The sequence below is a fragment of the Oncorhynchus mykiss genome, chromosome 22 (assembly GCF_057628025.1).
Source record: "Oncorhynchus mykiss isolate SJ-2025 chromosome 22, ASM5762802v1, whole genome shotgun sequence".
Classification (NCBI taxonomy): Eukaryota; Metazoa; Chordata; class Actinopteri; order Salmoniformes; family Salmonidae; genus Oncorhynchus; species Oncorhynchus mykiss.
Window position 1 is genome coordinate 49,107,731 of NC_143043.1, and position 22,536 is coordinate 49,130,266.

The 22,536-nt window shown below is 42.6% G+C and overlaps 2 protein-coding genes across 2 annotated transcripts; both read left to right on the forward strand.

Annotated features, from left to right (window-relative positions):
• The first annotated feature begins 324 nt into the window (after positions 1-324).
• Positions 325-1,290, forward strand: LOC149972877 (trace amine-associated receptor 6-like). The gene has a single exon (XM_090216374.1). It carries the CDS (start codon positions 325-327, stop codon positions 1,288-1,290), a length of 966 nt encoding a protein of 321 aa, XP_090072500.1.
• An 11,223-nt stretch (positions 1,291-12,513) lies between these two features.
• Positions 12,514-17,252, forward strand: LOC110502162 (trace amine-associated receptor 13c-like). Its single transcript, XM_090215081.1, has 2 exons — positions 12,514-13,245; positions 17,235-17,252. Exons 1-2 carry the CDS (start codon positions 12,580-12,582, stop codon positions 17,250-17,252), a joined length of 684 nt encoding a protein of 227 aa, XP_090071207.1. The 5' UTR covers positions 12,514-12,579.
• Positions 17,253-22,536: the final 5,284 nt, after the last annotated feature.

The window sequence follows — 22,536 nt, forward strand, 5'->3', positions numbered from 1 at the left end:
TTTGATTTGATTTGAATGAAAATGTACCTTTTCTCTCATCTCTAACTATCAGTAAGGTTGAAGGACAGGCTAGGAGACCACAGCAACAACCAATCCTGTCAAACATTACGTCATGCTTTCACAAATTATTTGTTTATCCAACAGTTTTTTTTTTCATTTCTGTGCTCTATTGTGTGTGCAGAGAGACTCCGGGGAGGGGAGTGGTTGTCAGCTATTCAGGGATAAATAGAGAGGCAGTGCTCAGAGTTTGTCAGAAGGCTGACCCGACAGGATCACACAGGACCAAGAAGGAGCAGGACCTCAGCATTTTAGCCTTTAGTACAAATGAAGGAACATGAAGATGTTAAATATTGTTTTCATGACAGAAACTCTTCTTGCAGAAAGGCTTTGCTATCGACATCTATCTACATAACACTGTACATCTTCTTCTCATTGATTTCAGCAGTTACAGTATTGTTGAACCTACTGGTGATCATCTCCATCTCTCACTTCAAGCAGCTCCACACTACAACCAACCTGCTCATCCTCTCTCTGGCTGCGTCAGATCTCCTGGTGGGACTGATTGTGATACCAGTAACGACTGTAGCAATAATGGAACCATGCTGGGGATTTGGGGAACATTTCTGTGTGTTTCAATTCTACATCACTTATTTATGTACTTTTTTATCTCTGGGCAATTTGGTCTTGATATCTATTGACCGCTATGTTGCTGTGTGTGATCCCTTATTGTACCACTCTAAAATAACAATAACAAGAATGATGTGTTGTATATCCATTACCTGGTGTTGTTGTATCATATACCGTGCTGCTATTATAAAAAACTTTGTAAATGTGCAGGTACCCAGTAGGTGTTTGAAAGAATGTGTTATTTTAGAGCGGTTAAATTGGGTTACGTTAATTGACATTGCAATTACAATGGTTGTCCCGTGCTCTGTTATTATAACACTTTATATGAAAATCTTTGTGGTGGCCAGATCACAGGCCAGAAAGGTATTTTCAAAAGAGGCTGTCAGTGTGTCTGGTGTTAAAACTGTACAGGCAAATAAGTCTGAGAGAAAAGCAACAAAGACTCTCTCTATTGTTGTTTTCAACTATTTAATTTGTTGGATTCCATTTCTTTTTGTTTTCTTTCTTTCTTTTTTAATTGAAGATTTTTTTTTGTTTATCATCAGCTTTTTGCCACTTGTTAACTCCTTAATTAATCCAATCATTTATGCCTTATTTTATCCATGGTTCAAAATTACATTTAAACATTTTAACATTTTAACTCTGAAGTTAAGATTTTCATAGTTCAGTGTTGTCATCATAGATACATGCGTTGATACAGAATTATTTGGCTGGATTGGATTGGAATGACTTAGAGAAAGCATAAAAAGGCATACAATTGTTTAATAAATGACATTGTAGTCATTTTTCGGTCCAAATAGTCTGTTGTTCAATGTTATTTAATGTGGACCCCAGCAAGATTAGCTGATGCATTTGCATTAGATAATGGGGACCCTATTAAATACCAACAGTACATTTTGAGGACGTCATATATACTGTATATTGTCTAACATTACCCTCTAGTGGCGCAATTGGGACACACCGCCTTCAATAGGTCCAGTAAAGTTGAAATGTACAATACTGCATGTTATCAGAAAATGTCCAGGTCTATCGAAATTGTGTATTGTGTAAGTAGTTAACAGTAAAATGTAAGAATATGCATTTATGTGTACCACTTCATAATATTTTGTAATAAACCATTTGTAAGCTATTTAGGGTTTCTTCAGGCCCGCATTTGTTAAATGTTAGTCAGCTAGGTTTTCTAACATTTATAAATAACTACTATATGCAGTAATGATTAAACACAACAGCGCAGGAGACTGTAGCAGACACTTCAACCTCAACATACTGGTTATGAACACTACTGTCACTGCTCCCACTACCCTTACTCTCACTACAGAGGCAGAACAGCTCTCTCAGATGCTGTTTACTCTGAATGATTATAGAGTTTGGGTATCACACTAAAGAATTTATAATGGATTAGTAAAATAGTTTACTCATTCATTTATCATTACTCCCATACTTGTTTTGGTAAGCTAGTTATTCGCACATTAATAAACAACTTCTATAGTATTTAATAATGATTCATAAGATCATTCATAAGATGTTTAATACATTTACGTATGAAACCATTTACTGATCATTAGTAAAGTCATTTTGCAGTTCCTAATCTGAAGTGAGGACTATTCATATGTCCTTAATACTTTATAAATGTTTTGAGTAAGCAGTGTAATTTCTTACAAAAAGATGGACATGCAATTGGTAGACATTGCAGCAGTACCTGTTGTTCCTTACGGTAATGACCTAGAACATATCAATGGTTAAACAATAAGCACACAACGCGGAGGATGTTATTAAAATAAATATATTTAACTTTTTACTCCAAAACAATCAGACTGTTTTAGTAATGTTGAAGGAAATCATGTTTTTTTTTTCTTCTGAAAATGCTAACATTTGCTTTTGTTGGCAGTGACTTCTCTACAAAACCAAAGTGTGGATTGCAGTCACTAGAGCAGTTCATAGACTGCTTACAGGGTAAAGGAAACCGACATTTAAATACGTCATTTCACTGAACATTACATGTAAAAGGGTTACTACCTACACTACAAGTCAAGTTGTCCAAATACTTATCACTTCTTCAAATTTCAATTAGAACCTTTCAATCATGGTTCTTTATACCTTCAACTGTCTCTTCTTGAAAAACATATTGAAATCATGTATTTCATCTTCAATTCCTGTTACTAATACCTCAAATAGGAATATCCAATATATATATATTTTTTACTCAATGTTTATTTTGGAAATATCCAAACTCTACCAGGCAGTTGAGAAGTCATGAGGGTCATACCAGCAATGCCATATTAGAATGGCAATTTGCATAGCATTTTTACTCATCTCAACAATATTTCAAAAATGACTTTAGGTCTGCTTCAATGGCTTTGATACTGTAGGTAGGTAAGCATTACTAAATGAGGACAAATTACACATTTTAACAAATGATGTCAATTGGATATGTACTATATGTGTCATGTACTGTCATGTTGTGTCTTGTTTCTGTCCTTTCCCTTCACCCTGTCTCCCTCTGCTGGTTGTTGTTAGGTTACCTTTTCTCCCCCTCTTTTCCCCAGCTGTGCCTTGTCTCCTCCTAACTACCTCGTCACCCCTTTTCCCACCTGTTCCCTTTTTCCCTCTGATTAGGTCTCTATATCTCTCTCTGTTCCTGCTCCTGTCCTTGTCGGATTCTTGTTTGTGTTGTTCATGCCTGAACCAGACTATCGTCATGTTTGCTGCAACCTTGTCCTGTCCTGTCGGAACCTGCCGGTCCATCTGAGCCTACGTTTTGTTTTGTTATTAAAGAAGCTCTGTTTACGTTAATTCGCTTTTGGGTCCTCATTCACGCACCGTAACAGAAGAATCCGACCAAGAATGGACCCAGCGACTTCGGATCCTCTCCACTCAGCCGTCGAGATCCAGGGAGCGATGCTAGGCAGACACAAGCAGGAATTGTCTGCTGCTCGGCATGCCGTTGAGACCCTGGCCACCCAAGTCTCCAACCTCACAGAACAGGTTCACCATCTCCGCCTCGATCCACCGGCCACTTCCAGGGCTTTCAAATCTCCGGAGCCCAGAATCAATAACCCGCCGTGTTACTCTGGGGAGCCCACTGAATGCCGCTCGTTCCTCACCCAGTGTGATATTGTGTTTTCTCTCCAGCCCAACACTTACTCCAGGAGCACTGCTCGTGTCGCCTACGTCATATCTCTCCTTACTGGACGGGCTCGTGAGTGGGGCACGGCAATCTGGGAGGCAAGGGCTGAGTGTACTAACCAGTATCAGGACTTTAAGGAGGAGATGATACGGGTTTTTGATCGATCTGTTTTTGGGGAGGAGGCTTCCAGGGCCCTGTCTTCCCTATGTCAGGGTAATCGATCCATAACAGACTACTCTATTGAGTTTCGCACTCTTGCTGCCTCCAGTGGCTGGAACGAGCCGGCTTTGCTCGCTCGTTTTCTGGAGGGTCTCCGCGCAGAGGTAAAGGATGAGATTCTCTCCCGGGAGGTTCCTTCCAGCGTGGATTCCTTGATTGAACTCGCTATTCGCATTGAGCGACGGGTTGATCTTCGTCACCGAGCTCGTGGAAAGGAGCTTGCGTTCTCCGTTGCCCCCCTCTCCGCATCACTACCATCTTCCTCTGCCGGCTCGGGTGCTGAGCCTATGCAGCTGGGAGGTATCCGCATCTCGACTAAGGAGAGGGAACGGAGAATCACCAACCGCCTCTGTCTCTATTGCGGTTCTGCTGGTCATTTTGTCACTTTATGTCCAGTAAAAGCCAGAGCTCATCAGTAAGCGGAGGGCTACTGGTGAGCGCTACTACTCCTGTCTCTCCTTCAAGATCCTGCACTACCTTGTCGGTCCATCTACGCTGGACCGGTTCGTCAGCTTCCTGCAGTGCCTTAATAGACTCTGGGGCGGAGGGCTGTTTTATGGACGAGACCTGGGCTCGGGAACATGACATTCCTCTCAGACAGTTAAGGGAGTCCACGGCCTTGTTCGCCCTGGATGGTAGTCCTCTCCCCAGGATTCAGCGTGAGACGCTACCTTTAACCCTCACTGTTTCTGGTAATCATAGCGAAACCATTTATTTTTTAATTTTTCGTTCACCTTTTACACCTGTTGTTTTGGGCCATCCCTGGCTAGTTTGTCATAATCCTTCCATTAATTGGTCTAGTAATTCTATCCTCTCCTGGAACGTCTCTTGTCATGTGAAATGTTTAATGTCTGCTATCCCTCCTGTTTCCTCTGTCTCTTCTTCACAGGAGGAGCCTGGTGATTTGACAGGGGTGCCGGAGGAATATCACGATCTGCGCACGGTGTTCAGTCGGTCCAGGGCCACCTCTCTTCCTCCACACCGGTCGTATGATTGTAGTATTGATCTCCTTCCGGGAACCACTCCCCCCCGGGGTAGACTATACTCTCTGTCGGCTCCCGAACGTAAGGCTCTCGAAGATTATTTGTCTGTAGCTCTTGCCGCCGGTACCATAGTCCCCTCCTCCTCTCCCGCCGGAGCGGGGTTTTTTTTTGTTAAGAAGAAGGACGGGTCCCTGCGCCCCTGCATAGATTATCGAGGGCTGAATGACATAACAGTGAAGAATCGTTATCCGCTTCCTCTTATGTCTTCAGCCTTCGAGATCCTGCAGGGAGCCAGGTTTTTCACTAAGTTGGACCTTCGTAACGCTTACCATCTCGTGCGCATCAGGGAGGGGGACGAGTGGAAGACGGCGTTTAACACTCCGTTAGGGCACTTTGAATACCGGGTTCTTCCTTTCGGCCTCGCTAACGCTCCAGCTGTCTTTCAGGCATTAGTCAATGATGTCCTGAGAGACATGCTGAACATCTTTGTTTTCGTTTACCTTGACGATATCCTGATTTTTTTCACCGCCACTCCAGATTCATGTTCAGCACGTTCGACGTGTCCTCCAGCGCCTTTTAGAGAATTGTCTTTTTGTGAAGGCTGAGAAGTGCTCTTTTCATGCCTCCTCCGTCACATTTCTCGGTTCTGTTATTTCCGCTGAAGGCATTAAGATGGATCCCGCTAAGGTCCAAGCTGTCATTGATTGGCCCGTCCCTAAGTCACGCGTCGAGCTGCAGCGCTTTCTCGGCTTTGCGAACTTCTATCGTCGTTTCATCCGTAATTTCGGTCAGGTGGCAGCTCCTCTCACAGCCCTTACTTCTGTCAAGACGTGCTTTAAGTGGTCCGTTTCCGCCCAGGGAGCTTTTGATCTCCTCAAGAATCGTTTTACATCCGCACCTATCCTTGTTACACCTGACGTCTCTAGACAGTTCATTGTCGAGGTTGACGCGTCAGAGGTGGGCGTGGGAGCCATTCTTTCTCAGCGCTCCTTCTCTGACGACAAGGTCCACCCTTGCGCGTATTTTTCTCATCGCCTGTCGCCGTCGGAACGTAACTATGATGTGGGAAACCGCGAACTGCTCGCCATCCGCTTAGCCCTAGGCGAATGGCGACAGTGGTTGGAGGGGGCGACCGTTCCTTTTGTCGTTTGGACTGACCATAGGAACCTTGAGTACATCCGTTCTGCCAAACGACTTAATGCGCGTCAGGCGCGCTGGTCGCTGTTTTTCGCTCGTTTCGAGTTCGTGATTTCTTATCGTCCGGGCTCTAAGAACACCAAGCCTGATGCTTTATCTCGTCTCTTCAGTTCTTCAGTAGCCTCCACTGACCCCGAGGGGATTCTCCCTGAGGGGCGTGTTGTCGGGTTGACTGTCTGGGGAATTGAGAGGCAGGTAAAGCAAGCACTCACTCAAACTCCGTCGCCGCGCGCTTGTCCCAGGAACCTTCTTTTCGTTCCCGTTCCTACTCGTCTGGCCGTTCTTCAGTGGGCTCACTCTGCCAAGTTAGCCGGCCACCCTGGCGTTCGGGGTACGCTTGCTTCCATTCGCCAGCGCTTTTGGTGGCCCACCCGGGAGCATGACACGCGTCGCTTCGTGGCTGCTTGTTCGGTCTGCGCGCAGACTAAGTCCGGTAACTCTCCTCCTGCCGGCCGTCTCAGGCCGCTTCCCATTCCCTCTCGACCGTGGTCTCACATCGCCTTAGATTTTGTCACCGGACTGCCTTCGTCAGCGGGGAAGACTGTTATTCTTACGGTTGTCGACAGGTTCTCTAAGGCGGCTCATTTTATTCCCCTTGCTAAGCTTCCTTCTGCTAAAGAGACGGCACAAATCATCATCGAGAATGTTTTCAGAATTCATGGCCTTCCGTCAGACGTCGTTTCGGACAGAGGTCCGCAATTCACGTCTCAATTTTGGAGGGAGTTTTGCCGTTTGATTGGGGCTTCCGTCAGTCTCTCTTCCGGCTTTCACCCCCAGTCTAACGGTCAAGCAGAACGGGCCAATCAGACTATTGGTCGCATCTTACGCAGTCTTTCTTTTCGCAACCCTGCGTCTTGGTCAGAACAGCTCCCCTGGGCAGAATACGCCCACAACTCGCTTCCTTCGTCTGCGACCGGGCTATCTCCTTTTCAGAGTAGCCTCGGGTACCAGCCTCCGCTGTTCTCATCTCAGTTCGCCGAGTCCAGCGTCCCCTCCGCTCAGGCTTTTGTCCAACGTTGCGAGCGCACCTGGAAGAGGGTCAGGTCTGCACTTTGCCGTTATAGGGCGCAGACTGTGAGGGCTGCTAATAAGCGTAGAACTAAGAGTCCTAGATATTGTCGCGGTCAGAGAGTTTGGCTCTCCACTCAGAACCTTCCCCTTAAGACCACTTCTCGCAAGTTGACCCCGCGGTTCATTGGTCCGTTCCGTATTTCTCAGGTCATTAATCCTGTCGCAGTTCGACTTCTTCTTCCGCGATACCTTCGTCGCGTCCACCCGGTCTTCCATGTCTCCTGTATCAAGCCCGTTCTTCGCGCCCCCGCTCGTCTTCCCCCCCCCCCCCCCCCATCCTCGTCGAGGGCGCACCCATCTACAGGGTCCGTAGGATTTTGGACATGCGTCCTCGGGGCCGTGGTCATCAGTACCTAGTAGATTGGGAGGGGTACGGTCCTGAGGAGAGGAGTTGGGTTCCCTCTCGGGACGTGCTGGACCGTGCGCTGATCGATGATTTCCTCCGTTGCCGCCAGGTTTCCTCCTCGAGTGCGCCAGGAGGCGCTCGGTGAGTGGGGGGGTACTGTCATGTACTGTCATGTTGTGTCTTGTTTCTGTCCTTTCCCTTCACCCTGTCTCCCTCTGCTGGTCGTTGTTAGGTTACCTTTTCTCCCCCTCTTTTCCCCAGCTGTGCCTTGTCTCCTCCTAACTACCTCGTCACCCCTTTTCCCACCTGTTCCCTTTTTCCCTCTGATTAGGTCTCTATATCTCTCTCTGTTCCTGCTCCTGTCCTTGTCGGATTCTTGTTTGTGTTGTTCATGCCTGAACCAGACTATCGTCATGTTTGCTGCAACCTTGTCCTGTCCTGTCGGAACCTGCCGGTCCATCTGAGCCTACGTTTTGTTTTGTTATTAAAGAAGCTCTGTTTACGTTAATTCGCTTTTGGGTCCTCATTCACGCACCGTAACAATATGTATGCATTTTCTGGTGATGTTGGTTTTCTTACATTACAATTAATCCAGGTCCTTCGACCATGTTTCCCCCGTTTTCAGAAAACATTTTGAGATAATATATGACGAATAGTAATTTATTACTATTATAGGTATTATTTTATAGGCAACCTTAAGACTGGACGTAATGATGGACTGTTGTGTCTCTTTAATAATTTGAGCTGTTCTTGCCATAATGTGGACTTGGTCTTTTAATAACAACTGGTGCCATCTTCTGTATAGCACCCCTACCTTGTCACAACACAATTGATTTATCACCTTTCAGGTAAGACCCAGATGACGACAATGTTGAAGTAACAACCGTTTATTCATCCAACAGGGGCAGGCAAAAGACAGGTCAAGGGCAGGCAGGGGTCAGTAATCCAGATCAAATCAAATCAAATTTTATATGTCACATACACATGGTTAGCAGAAATGAATGCGAGTGTAGTGAAATGCTTGTGCTTCTAGTTCCGACCGTGCAGTAATATTTAACAAGTAATCTAACAATTTCACAACAATTACCTTATACACACAAGTGTAAAGGAATGAATAAGAATATGTACATATAAATATATGGATGAGTGATGGCCGTGCGGCATAGGCAAGATAAAGTAGATGGTATAGAGTACGGTATATACGAATGAGATGAGTAATGTAGGGTATGTAAACCATTTTTAATGTTTAAAGTGGAGATTTGATAGATGGGGCATACAGGACGGCAGGCAGGCTCAGGGTCAGGGTAGGCAGAGGTCAGCAATCCAGATAGGTGGGGCGAAGGTACAGGATGGCAGGCAGGCCCAGGGTCAGGGTAGGCAGAGGTCAGCAATCCAGATAGGTGGGGTGAAGGTACAGGATGGCAGGCAGGCCCAGGGTCAGGGTAGGCAGAGGTCAGCAATCCAGATAGGTGGGGTGAAGATACAGGATGGCAGGCAGGGCCCAGGGTCAGGGCAGGCAGAATGGTCAACAACGAGAAAACTAGAAAACAGGATCAACCGAGAGACAGGAACAGAGGGAAAAACCCTTGCTCCGCTCGGCCTCATACCTATCTGTCATGGTTTGCAGTGAGAGGTTTCGAGTGTGGAGTGAGAGATCCAGTGAAGCGATGTCCTCCTTTTGTTTAGAGGTCACATTTTCCAACTTTCTCACCTGGTCTTTCTCATCCTTCATTAAATCAGTGACTTCAATGAGTTCGGCTGTTTTGTCCTCCAACTTGGTCATTGTGTTCATTAACTGATCGTCTTTGGTCTGCATATTTTGGAATAGAGCATTATTGCTTTGAGTGTTTTCATTCACAACCGTTTGCAGGGCATCAAGTTGCTCACCCCGGTTTCTGGCTATCTCGTTAGATTCATCTAGTTTTGCGTGGACTTCATCGTATTTAATTTTGGCTAAAACAAGTTGTTCCTTTAGAATACGGACTTGGTCAAGAGTTTGTTTGCGTTCTTTGTTATAAGTGTTAGACAGATCTTCCAATTTATCTGTCCTCTCACACAGTTCCTCGTCTAGCAGTAGCTTATCCTTTTCGGCTTTTGATGCCAGCTCCCTGGTTCTCTCCACCTGTGCCTTGAACTCCCCAGCTTCCTGCTCATGCCTCTGCATAGTTGAGGGCTAAACTGGAGAGAACCTTTACCAGGCCTGATAGTCTATTTTGAAGAGCATCTGTCGCAATGTCTGCATTTTTCTTGTTTATGGCATCGAATTCGGACATTTCCAGCCCCTCGGTATAGTTAGGATTTGCATTGTTGCTGAGGTCAGCGATCAATCTTTCCGTGGGTGAAGGTCCACTGATTAGAGGGGAAATGGGTGGAAACCCATTTGATGGATTGCTCATTGTTATGATTATCAGTTATTTCAATTTATGTCATGTTTGGGGTTTTGAGTTGGAGGCTGCAAACACAATTTAACTCAGTTTGTAAATGTCAATGAATCATCAAGACTGGGTCAGTAATGTGAGTTGGTTATTACTGAACTTGCCAAAAAACGATTTAATGTATTAATCAATTTGAATGATTAGTCATTATAGGCTATAGGAATCTAAGTTAATGGGGAACAGTTTAATGATGTCTCATTGGTTAGAACACATTAGTTTGTGTATTATTCCAATAACCAACCTGGAAAGATAGTGTATCAATTTAATGTATGTATAAAATTGAAAGACAATATTATCTAATCAGTTGAGACTTGTTTGATATCCTACAGCGTAACCTGAATTATTTCACCTGAATTAATGACTATCGATTCGTTGCCAGAGGTTACTGATAGCGCAAGCTCAGGTCGCCCCTGAAAGCGATCGACAGAAATAACACTAAGTTGGGCCCGACTACCTGCATCGGCTGGTACTTATGCCCTAGCTCGTAGCATTCAGTAGACCCCCCCCCCTACACACTGGCTTTCATCAGAAATACCACAGGGGTGGTACTCTCTTGACCAGTATCTGGGGGAAATTGAACGTCACACACACACGCTTCTCTCCCGCACTAGTCCTGCCTACAGCTATTAATGGCATATATGTATTTTGCTACACAATTGGTATGGAATTAACCCAACAGTGCGGCCTAGTCATATCTTAGATTCCTCACCAGGGGGCGCCAATATGTTGTGACGTTGAATTAGTTAATTAGACTGTTGCTCATCGAACAATTAAAGGTTTCTAATTGTGTGATTAACTTAATCAAGCAATTATTAACTCATTAACCTGGGGCACCATGGGAAAATTAGTTTTATTGATTTTCTATTTCCCAAATTAACTCAAAGAATATCAGAATATCGATTTTACAACATTAACCAGTTACCTCTGCAGTCTCATTCTGAATGTCGCATAATCCGGGAATCTGCAAGGACCCGGGTCTCACCAATGAGTTCGTACCACACCAATCTTAGTCAGGTATTTTTTACTAGAAAGCTAAAATGATGATAAAAGATATACATACACAAAACCACATTCTAGTCTATTGATTAGAACTTAGTATAACGGGCCAACACACTATGACGCATGTTACCCAAAATGGGGATTTAAAAGAGAGAGAAAAAGAGAGAAAGTACACGAGAGAAATATACCTTTGGGTGAATTTGTCAGCTATGCTTATTCTAACCCTAGCCTTGACCCAAACTGCCGCTCTTATGGGTCAGAATATAATGATGCAATTACGTGGGCAATGTCTCCGTGTGTTCTCCACGTGGACGGTTCAGGCTGCTCAATGACGCACTTCTCCGGCGCAACTCTTTGGTTGTCCTCACGATGTCAGTGTCCTTTTGGCTTAGGAGTCTGTTCCCTCGCCCTTGTTCTGGAAGGGGTCTTCTGAGGACAGACAGCTCTGTAGCTCAGAGCTCACAGCGTTGGAATGAAACAATGCAGATACCACGATTCGATGAGGAGTGGAGTGGAGGCTAGGGGGTTTGACTTGAATTCACCCGCTTAGACACAGCTACTCATCCGTAGCTTGGGTAGAAAAATATTTCTTTGTCTTCAAACTTGTGTTGCGTTTTGGGTTTGTTTACTTTTTTAGACCTCGGCTGCAGCTTGGGTCACGTAGTCTTATCTGTAAATTCTTCACGCACAGGTTTTATACCCTCGACTCAGAAGTGGGTAGAACCGCCTTTAGGGCACTTCTCTGGGCGTACCAAGTTATGGGCAAGGTCTAGATTAGACTCAAATTCAATTTTAGACAACTAACTTCACATTTCATCTTTACCAAAACGTTCATTTTCCATACAACGTACAATTTTTTCGTAATAACGTCATCTATTAACCTTCAATAGCAGTATTGCTGGGGTCTTCCTCCACACTGCGTCATCTAGGATGACTTCCACTCTCTCCTCTGCCCTCTTGACCAGGTCAGGCTGTAAGTTTGGTTCCCTCTGGGGACCGGAGAGAGATGAAACTCCAGACTCCTCCCACTGAGAAGAGGCAGAGGTCCAGGTAGGGCCTGCCTGCCTGACTGTCTGACCCAGACTCTGTCTCACTGTCCTGCTTCTAACCTACTTAAAAATGTATTTGTTTGAATCAGCCCAATTATAAATGAAATAACCATGATTTACATAATTTTAAATTCAAATCTCTGGCTATTAATAAAACATTGTGGAAATAGGAGAACAAAATCGTCCCCATTATAATGCTCAGTATTTCAGAACATGTACCTTTACACTCATATCTAACAATCAGTGAGACTGAAGGACAGGCTAGGTGGGCACAGCAACATCCAATCACATCATACATTACATCATGTTTTCATAAATGACTTGTGTGTGTTTGTGTGTGTGCAGAGAGGCTCCTGTGGAGGGGGGTGGGGGGGGTGGGGGGGTGGGGGGGGGGTGGTGTCAGTCAGTCAGTCATGGATAAATAGAGAGGCAGAGCTCAGAGTTTGTCAGACGGCTGACCTGGCAGGGTCACTTACAGGACCAAGCAGGAGCAGGATGATCTCAGCATTTTGATATTTTACTACAAATGGAGGAACTCGAAGATGTTCAATACTGTTTTCAAGACAGAAATTCTTCTTGCAGAAAGGCTTTGCCATTGACTTCAATTCACTCAGCAATCTACTTATTCATCTCAGTGATTTCAGCAGTTACAGTATTTTTGAACGTACTGGTGATTATCTCCATCTCTCACTTCAAGCAGCTTCACACTCCAACCAACCTGCTCATTCTCTCTCTGGCTGTGTCAGATCTCCTGGTGGGATTGATTGCGTTACCAGTAACGACGGTAGCAATAATGGAATCATGCTGGGGTTTTGGGGAATATTTCTGTGTGTTTCAATTCTACATCACTTGTTTAAGTACCTCTTTATCTCTGGGCAATTTGGTCTTGATATCTATTGACCGCTATGTTGCTGTGTGTGATCCCTTATTGTACCACTCTAAAATAACAATAACAAGAACGACGTGTTCTATATCCATTACCTGGTGTTGTTGTATCATACACGATGCTGCTATTGTAAAAAACTTTGTAAATGTACAGGTACCGAGTAGGTGTTTGAAAGAATGTTTTATTCTTGAAGGGTTCAATTGGGTTAATATCATTAGCCTTGTACTTAAAATGGTTGTCCCTTGCGCTATTATTATAACGCTTTATTTGAAAATCTTTGTGGTGGCCAGATCACAGGCCAGAAAGGTATTTTCAAAAGAGGCTGGTGTTCAAACTGTACAGGAAAATAAGTCTGAGAGAAAAGCAACAAAAACTCTTTCTATTGTTGTTTTCAACTATCTCATTTGTTGGACTCCATCTCCTGTTACTTTCTTTCTATCTTTTTTTGGTGAAAATGTATCATCATCCATCATCTGCTTTCTGCCACTTGTTAACTCCTTAATTAATCCAATAATTTATGCTTTCTTTTATCCTTGGTTCAAAGTGACGGCTAAACTTATTATAACTCTGAAGTTTAGGCGTTCATAGTTCCTATGTTTTTATTCCCCAGTTTGACAAACAGGTTTGATATGGTTTTGTCATACAATTGTTGTAATTGCTTCTTTCATGTAACAATACTCTTTCATTACTTATCTCTGTGTTGTCATCATAGATACATGTGGTGTTGATACAGAATGATTTGGGTGGATTGGAATGACTAGGAGAAGGCATAAGAAGGTATAAGCTTGTTTTATAAAATACATTGTAGTCAGTTTGGGTTGTATATTCCAAATACCAACACCTGTGGTAGTGCCATGTTTTTTAATGGTAAATAGTTTGTGCGTTTTCTGAAAGCACATTTTGAGGATGTCATAAGTAATTATAAGCTGAGTGTACAAAACATTAGGAACAACAACCTAATATTGAATTGCACCCTCTTTTGCCCTCAATACAGCCTGAATTAGTCAGGAAATGGACTCTACAAGATGTCGAAAGTGTTCCACAGGGATGCCGGCCCATATTGACTCCAATCCTTTGTGCTGTGGGTGACTGACCAATCTTGATACACAGGAAATTGCTGGGTGTGAAAAACACCGTTGCCCTTCTTGACACAATCAACACCAATTCCCCTGGCACCTAGTACCATACCCCTTTCAAAGGCACTTAAATATGTTGTCTTGCCCATTCACCCTGTGAATGGCACACATACACAATCCATGTCTTAATTGTTTTAAGGCTTAAAAATCCTTCTTTTACCTGTCTCCTCACCTTCGTCTACAATGATTGAATTGTATTTAACAGGTGACATCAATAAGGGATTATACCTTTCATGTTCTGTACACTCAGTCTATATGTTGTTAAACATTACCCTCTAGTGGCTCATTTGGGACACAACGCCTTAAACAAGTACATTAAAGTTGAAATGTGCAATTCTTTATGATATCAGATAACATCCAAGTCTAACTCAATGGTGTATTGTGTAAGTACTTGTAAAATGTAATAATATGAAATTGTAGGTAACACTTTATAATAATGTTCCCTATTAAACCATTTGTAATCATTTACAGTTTGTTCACCATTTATTCATCATTACTCCCACATTTGTTAAATGTTAGTCAGCTAGGTATTCTCACTTTTACAAATGACCACTATATGGAATAATGATTAAACACAACAGGGCAGAAGACTGAAGCAGACACTTCAACCTCAACACACTGGTTATGAACACTACCACTGCTCTCACTACATTAATGCTTCCAGGTCAGGGGTCACACCAGAGCAGCTCTTTCAGATGTTATTTACTCTGAATGTATATAGAGATTGCTGACACTTTATAATAACACCTTTTATTAAAGCATTTAGAGTGGATGAGTAGATAGTTATGTATCATTATTCCCACATTTGTTTTAGTAAGGTAGTTATTCTCATATTTATAATCAACTTTTAAAGTATATAATAATGATTCTTAAGTTCATAAGATGTTCAATAAATGTAATTATAAACCGTTTACTACTCATTAGTAAAGTCATTTTGCAGACCATAAACACATGACTTCCTTCAGCACACTACAGTGTGACTGTTTCAGAATCAAATGTTTAATTTAACCTCCTCTGTGTTGTTTTGTGTTTATACTTTAACCATTGATATGTTCTAGATTATTCTGAGAATAGTCAATTCAAATAAATGTTGCGGCCGCCATGGTATTTGTCTTTTTGTATATTTTGTTACATGTTTCACTGTGACCTGATGCTGCTGACTATCAAGCAGTTTGCAGGCTGTTACAGAGTGAGTGAATAAGTTTGTTTGTGAGTGGAGGGTGGGGAGGGTGAGGGCGGGAGGGCTGAGTGTGTGTTGGGAGCACTGGTTGAGAGAGCGCTGCACTTGTAGGTAGGCTCTTTAGATTATCTTTATGGAGACACCTATTTCAGGTCCTTCTTCCATTAAACACATGAACACGCTAGAACTGATAATGCAGCGACAAAGCACTGTACAATTACTTTAGGCGCTATAGAGGCTTTAGATATGTAAATTCGCTCAGAGATGGCTTAAAGTAAACTGTTTTCTAATGTTAACTTTTCTAAAGGGAAAACCGTATCAAACAGCTATCTGAGCAGCTCACCGATCGCTGCAGCTGTACACAGCCCATCTGTAAATAGCTCATCTGTAAATAGCTCATCCAATCTACCTACCTCATCCCCATATTGTTTTTATTTACTTTTTTTGCACACCAGTATTTCTACTTGCACATCATCATCTGCTCATCTATCACTCCAGTGTTCATTTGCTAAATTGTAATGACTTCGCTACTATGGCCTATTTATTGCCTTACCTACTTACACCATTTCCACACACTGTAAATATATTTTTTTCTATTGTATTTGCCTGTACTGTTGTTTATCGCATCTGTGTTGTTTGTGTCGCACTGCTTTGCTTTATCTGGGCCAGGTTGCAGTTGTAAATGAGAAAATGTTCTCAACTGGCCTACCTGGTTAAATAAAGGTTAAATAAAAAAATAAAAAAACTGTATTGACGCCTGTTTGATGGTTCGTCAGAGGGCATTGCGGGACCATTGAATTATGGTCAGATTTGTCAAATGGAGGGCGATGGAGAGCTTTGTACACTTCTCTGTGTTTGGAGTAAAGGTGGTCTTGAGTTTTTTATTAATCTGGTTGCACGTTTAACATGCTGGTATAAATGAGATAAAACAGATTTAAGTTTCCCTGCATTAAAGTCCATGGCCACTAAGAGCGGCGCCTCTGGATGAGCATTTTTTTGTTTGCTTTATGGCGATGTACAGCTCATTGACTGTGGTCTTAGTGCCAGCATCGGTTTGTGGTGGTAAATAGACAGCTTCGAAGAATATAGATGAAAACTCAATTGGTAAATAGTGTTGTCTACAGCTTATCATGAGATACTCTACCTCAGGCGAGCAAAATCCTCTCTACTATTAGATTTCTTGCACCAGCTGCTGTTTAGAAATATACACAGACCGCCATCCCTTGTGTTAAATAAAAAATATTTTTGCAGTACGGGTGAGTAATCGCTGTCCTGATTTCAAGGAGTTCTTTTCGGTTATAAGTATGAATAGTTCTCACTTTAGAGGTTTATAAGGACATGTATTAAACATCTTATTAATGATCTTATAAATCATTATTAAATACTATATAATATAATACTACCATAATATTAAACAACAATAGTTGTTTATATATGTTTAAAAGACTAGCTTAACATTTTTTATCTGGAGTAATGAAAAATGAATGATGAATTAACTATTTACTAATCCATTATAAATTGTTTATTACAAAGTGTTATTATAAAGTGTTACCAATCTCTATTTTCATTTAGAGAAAACAGGATCTGAGAGCTGCTCTGGTGTGACCCCTGACCTGGCAGCAGTGATGTAGTGAGATTAGTGGTAGTGTTCATAACCAGTATGTTGAGGTTAGTCTAGTGGGTCACCCTTAATCACTGGAACACTAAGAGGTAGTAATGAGGGCAACTTTTTCTGCCTTACCAGAATTTCAGTAATATTATTTTGGTGTTGCATGATGTTGACAATACTGTCCATGTTTTCAGCTCCACCATGTATGTCTGGGTGGATAGGCCTTCCTCCCCCAGTATTAGTTGCAGCAGACTATCTTTCGGTCTTAAAACAGGCTCTGCCCATGTGTTAGTTGACCTTCGATGAACAGAGTGGTATGTCGTGGTAGCACTTTGTTGTGATATACACCTTTGACCCTGTCCCTGTGCAGTATGAGAAGATATCGTGAACAATAGGGATCCCAGTTCAGCCATGGTGTGTGGTTGTGTGCTATGGATTCCTTGGACAGTCTGCATATTCGTCGCAGACGAACTGGCTCCAGGTCATCTATAAGTCTTTGCTAGGTAAAGCTCTGCCTTATCTCAGCTCACTGGTCACCATAAAAACACCCACCCATAGCACATGCTCCAGCAGTTATATCTCTCTGGTCACCCCCTAAACCAACACCTTTGGCCACCTTTCCTTACAGTTCTCTGTAACTGGAACGAATTGCAAAAATTGCTGAAGTTAGAGACTTAAATATCCCTCACTAACTTCAAATAAAGGTGAAATAAAACATAAAACATTTTAAAATTAAAAAGACACACTCGTTGATGCTTATTTATAAAACCCTCTTAGGGCTCACTCCCCCCTATCTGAGATATTTGCTGCAGCTCTCATCCTCCACATACAACACCCATTCTGCCAGTCACATTCTGTTAAAGGTCCCCAAAGCACACACATCCCTAGGTCGCTCGTCTTTTCAGTTCGCTGCAGCTAGCGACTGGAACGAGCTGTAATAAACACTCAAACTGGACTGTTTTATCTCTTCATTCAAAGACTCAATCACGGACACTCTTTCTGACATTTGTGGCTGCTTCGCGTGAAGTATTGTTGTCTCTACCTTCTTGCCGTTTGTGCTGTTGCCTGTGCCCAATAATGTTTGTACCATGTTTTGTGCTGCTACCATGCTGTGCTGCTGCCATGCTGTGTTGCTACCTTATTGTTGTCGTGTTGTGTTGCTACCATGTATTTGTCATGTTGTGTTTCTACCATGCTGTGTTGTCATGTGTTGCTGTCAAGCTATGCTGTTGTCTTAGGTCTCTCTTTATGTAGTGTTGTCTCTCTTGTCGTGATGTGTTTTGTTCTATATACAGTGGGGAGAACAAGTATTTGATACACTGCCGATTTTGCAGGTTTTCCTACTTACCAAGCATGTAGATGTCTGTATTTTTTTTATCATAGGTGCACTTCAACTGTGAATTCCCCCAAAAAATTTAAGTAATTAGTTTGCATTTTATTGCATGACATAAGTATTTGATACATCAGAAAAGCAGAACTTAATATTTGGAACATAAACATTGTTTGCAATTACAGAGATCATACGTTTCCTGTAGTTCTTGACCAGGTTTTCACACACTGCAGCAAGGATTTTGGCCCACTCCTCCATGCAGACCTTCTCCAGATCCTTCAGGTTTCGGGGCTGTCACTGGGCAATACGGACTTTCAGCTCCCTCCAAAGATTTTCTATTTTTGTTCAGGTCTTGAGACTGGCTAGGCCACTCCAGGACCTTGAGATGCTTCTTACAGAGCCACTCCTTAGTTTCCCTGGCTGTGTGTTTCGGGTTGTTGTCATGCTGGAAGACCCAGCCACGACCCATCTTCAATGCTCTTACTGAGGGAAGGAGGTTGTTGGCCAAGATCTCGCGATACATGGCCCCATCCATCCTCCCCTCAATACGGTGCAGTCGTCCTGTCCCCTTTGCATCCCCAAAGAATGATGTTTCCACCTCCATGCTTCACGGTTGGGATGGTGTTCTTGGGATTGTACTCATCCTTCTTCTTCCTCCAAACATGGTGAGTGGAGTTTAGACCAAAAAGCTCTATTTTTGTCTCATCAGACCACATGACCTTCTCCCATTCCTCCTCTGGATCATCCAGATGGTCATTGGCAAAATTCAGACGGGCCTGGACATGCGCTGGCTTGAGCAGGGGGACCTTGCGTGCGCTGCAGGATTTTAATCCAAGACGGCGTAGTGTGTTACTAATGGTTTTCTTTGAGACTGTGGTCCCAGCTCTCTTCAGGTCGTTGACCAGGTCCTGCCGTGTAGTTCTGGGCTGATCCCTCACCTTCCTCATGATCATTGATGACCCACGAGGTGAGATCTTGCATGGTTTCCAGACCGAGGGTGATTGACCGTCATCTTGAACTTCTTCCATTTTCTAATTATTGCGCCAACAGTTGTTGCCTTCTCACCAAGCTGCTTGCCTATTGTCCTGTAGCCCATCTCAGCCTTGGGCAGGTCTACAATTTTAGCCCTTACACCCTCTCTGGTCTTGGCCGTTGTGGAGAGGTTGGAGTCTGTTTGATTGAGTGTGTGGACAGGTGTCTTTTATACAGGTAACGAGTTCAAACAGGTGCAGTTAATACAGGTAATGAGTGGAGAGCCGGAGGGCTTCTTAAAGAAAAACTAACAGGTCTGTGAGAGCCGGAATTCTTACTGGTTGGTAGGTGATCAAATACTTATGTCATGCAATAAAATGCTAATTAATTACTTAAAAATCATACAATGTGATTTTCTGGATTTTTGTTTTAGATTCCATCTCTCACAGTTGAAGTGTACCTATGATACAAATTACAGACCTCTACATGCTTTGTAAGTAGGAAAACCTGCAAAATCGGCAGCATGTCAAATACTTGTTCTCCCCACTGTATTTATGTATACATATATATTTATATTATTATTATTTTTATTCCAGCCCTTGTACCCGCAGGAGGCCTTTGGCCTTTTGGTAGGCCGTCATTGTAAATAAGAATTTGGTCTTATTAACACAGTGTCCAAGGAAGGGCCAGATGTATACAGAATAGTGTCGTCTGCGTAGAGGTGGATCAGGGAATCACCCGCAGCAAGAGCGACATCGTTGATATATATAGAGAAAAGGGTCGGCCCGAGAATTGAAACCTATATATCTAAATATATAACTTAACTGAACATTATATTTAAAGGGTTACCACCTCTAATACACTACAAGTGAAGTTGTCCAAATACTTATGACTTCTTCAGATGGGGGGGCTAGATACATAAGGTGTTTTCATTTCTAAACGGTAAAACAGATATGTATGAATGTAACAAACATGTCAATCTATAAATCTGAGTTCGTTTAGCATGGTCCGGTGCCCAGTGTGAACGGAGTATTTGGATTTTAGACCAATGGTCCTTAAGTGAAATATCCACCCACCCGGGGACTCTAGGCCATGCAAAAAGAACTCCCCCATTTATTAAGGCCATGCAAAAGGAACTCTGTTGTGATGATGTCATGTGTTGGGCTCATTCATTAAGCCATTTGAAAATGTAATCATAGTTGCAATTCACTGGAATTTAATGGGATTTGATGTTCAGTGTTGTTACCAGCATTTACAGTGGATCCAATGGAAAGTTTGCAAAAATTGAAAGGACCTAGAAGTGCTAAGTTGGTCATCCCTAGCGTCTCTCATCTGACGGACTGTCTAAACACACATGGTTCGTTTGTAAAGGATGTCTGAGTGTTGGAATCTGCCCCTGGCTGTCCATAAATAATAATTAAAAAAGGTTCCTTATGTTTAATATAAAGAATTTGAAATTATTTATACTTTTAATTTTCATACTTAAATATATTTTAGCAATTACATTTACTTTTGATACATAACTATATTTAAAACCAAATACTTCTACTGAAGAAGTATTTTACTGAGTAACCGTTTATTTTACTTGAATTATTTTCCATTAAGGTACTGTGTCTTTACTTTTACTCAAGTATAACAATTGGGTTCTATCTTACTATCCAGGTCTGTACCAAAACAATTTGAGCTTCTACTTCTAAAAATTCACCTTTCCAGAAACAAGTCTCTCACAGTTACCACTTTCTATAGACCACCCTCTGTCCCCAGCTGTGCCCTGGACACCATATGTGAATTGATTCCCCCCATCTATCTTCTGAGCTCGTGCTGTTAGGTGACCTAAACTGGGACATGCTTAAATAATAACAACCTGGCAATCCTACAATCTAAGAAGGATGCCCTAAATCTCAAACAAATTATCATTGAACTTACCAGGTACCACCCCAAATCCGTAAACACGGGCACCCTCATAGATATCATCCTAACTAATTCGCCCTCCAAATACACCTCTGCTGTTTTCAACCAAGATCTCATCGATCACCGCCTCATTGCCTGCATCCGTAATGGTTCTGCAATCAAACGACCACCCCTCATCACTGTCAAAAGCTCCCTAAAACACTTCAGCGAGCAGGCCTTTCTAATTGACCTGGCCGGGGTATCCTGGAAGGACATTGACCTCATCCTGTCAGTAGAGGATGCCTGGTGATTCTTTTAAAGTGCCTTCCTCACCATCTTAAATAAGCATGCTCTGTTCAAAAAATGTAGAACTAGGAATAGATATTGCCCTTGGTTCACTCCAGACCTGTCTGCCATTGACCAGCACAAAAACATCCTGTGGCGTTCTGCATTAGCATCAAATAGCCCCCGTGATGTGCAACTTTTTAGGGAAGTTAGGAACAAATATACACAGGCAGTTAGGAAAGCTAATGTTAGCTTTTTCAAACAGAAATGTGCATCCTGTAGTACTAACTCAAAAAAGTTATGGGACACTGTAAAGTCCATGGAGGCTAGGAAACAATAATTGAGATATTCAATAAGCATTTTTCTATGGCTGGCCATGCTTTCCACCTGGCTACCGCTACCCCGCCTACAAATCAGCCGGGCGAGATCTTCGTAGGGGAGATCTTCGTAGGCTATACTCGGCCTTGTCTCAGAGTAGTTACACCCTCTACAACCACTGTGATTATTATTATTTGACCCTGCTGGTCATCTATAAATGTTTGAACATCTTGGCCATGTACTGTTATAATCTCCACTCGGCACAGCCAGAAGAGGTTTGGCCACTCCTCAGAGCCTGGTTCCTCTATAGGTTTCTTCCTAGGTTCCTGCCTTTCTAGGGAGTTTTTTCTAGCCACTGTGCTCCTACACCTGCATTGTTTGCTGTTTGGGGTTTTAGGGAGGGTTTCTGTATAGCACTTTGTGACATTGGCTGATGTAAAAAGGGCTTTATAATATATTTGATTGATTGTACATAACATTTCTCTCAAAACCTGCCTGAAAACTAGCCTAATATAACTTTCTTTTTTTAACCTTTATTTAACTAGGTGTCACACCCTGAGCAGAGAGAGCCATTGTTTCTCTCTGGTGTAGTAGGTCAGGGCGTGACTAGGGGGTGATCTAGTATGCCTATGTTGTGTTCTAGTTTCTTTTTCTAATTTGGTGTTTTGTATGATTCCCAATTAGAGGCAGCTGGTAATTGTTGTCTCTAATTGGGGATCATATTTAAGTAGTTATTTTTCCCGCCTGGGGTTTGTGGGATCTTGTTTATGTGTACTTGCCTGTGAGCTTGCCATTGTCTTCACCTTTAGTTCATTCTTTATTGTTTTTGTGTCTTTCAGTTAATAAACATGTGGAAACCATATCCATGAACATCTTG

Bases quoted from the DNA above. Each gene is read 5' to 3' on its own strand.
- LOC149972877 (XM_090216374.1), top strand. From the start codon at position 325: ATGAAGGAACATGAAGATGTTAAATATTGTTTTCATGACAGAAACTCT.
- LOC110502162 (XM_090215081.1), top strand. From the start codon at position 12,580: ATGGAGGAACTCGAAGATGTTCAATACTGTTTTCAAGACAGAAATTCT.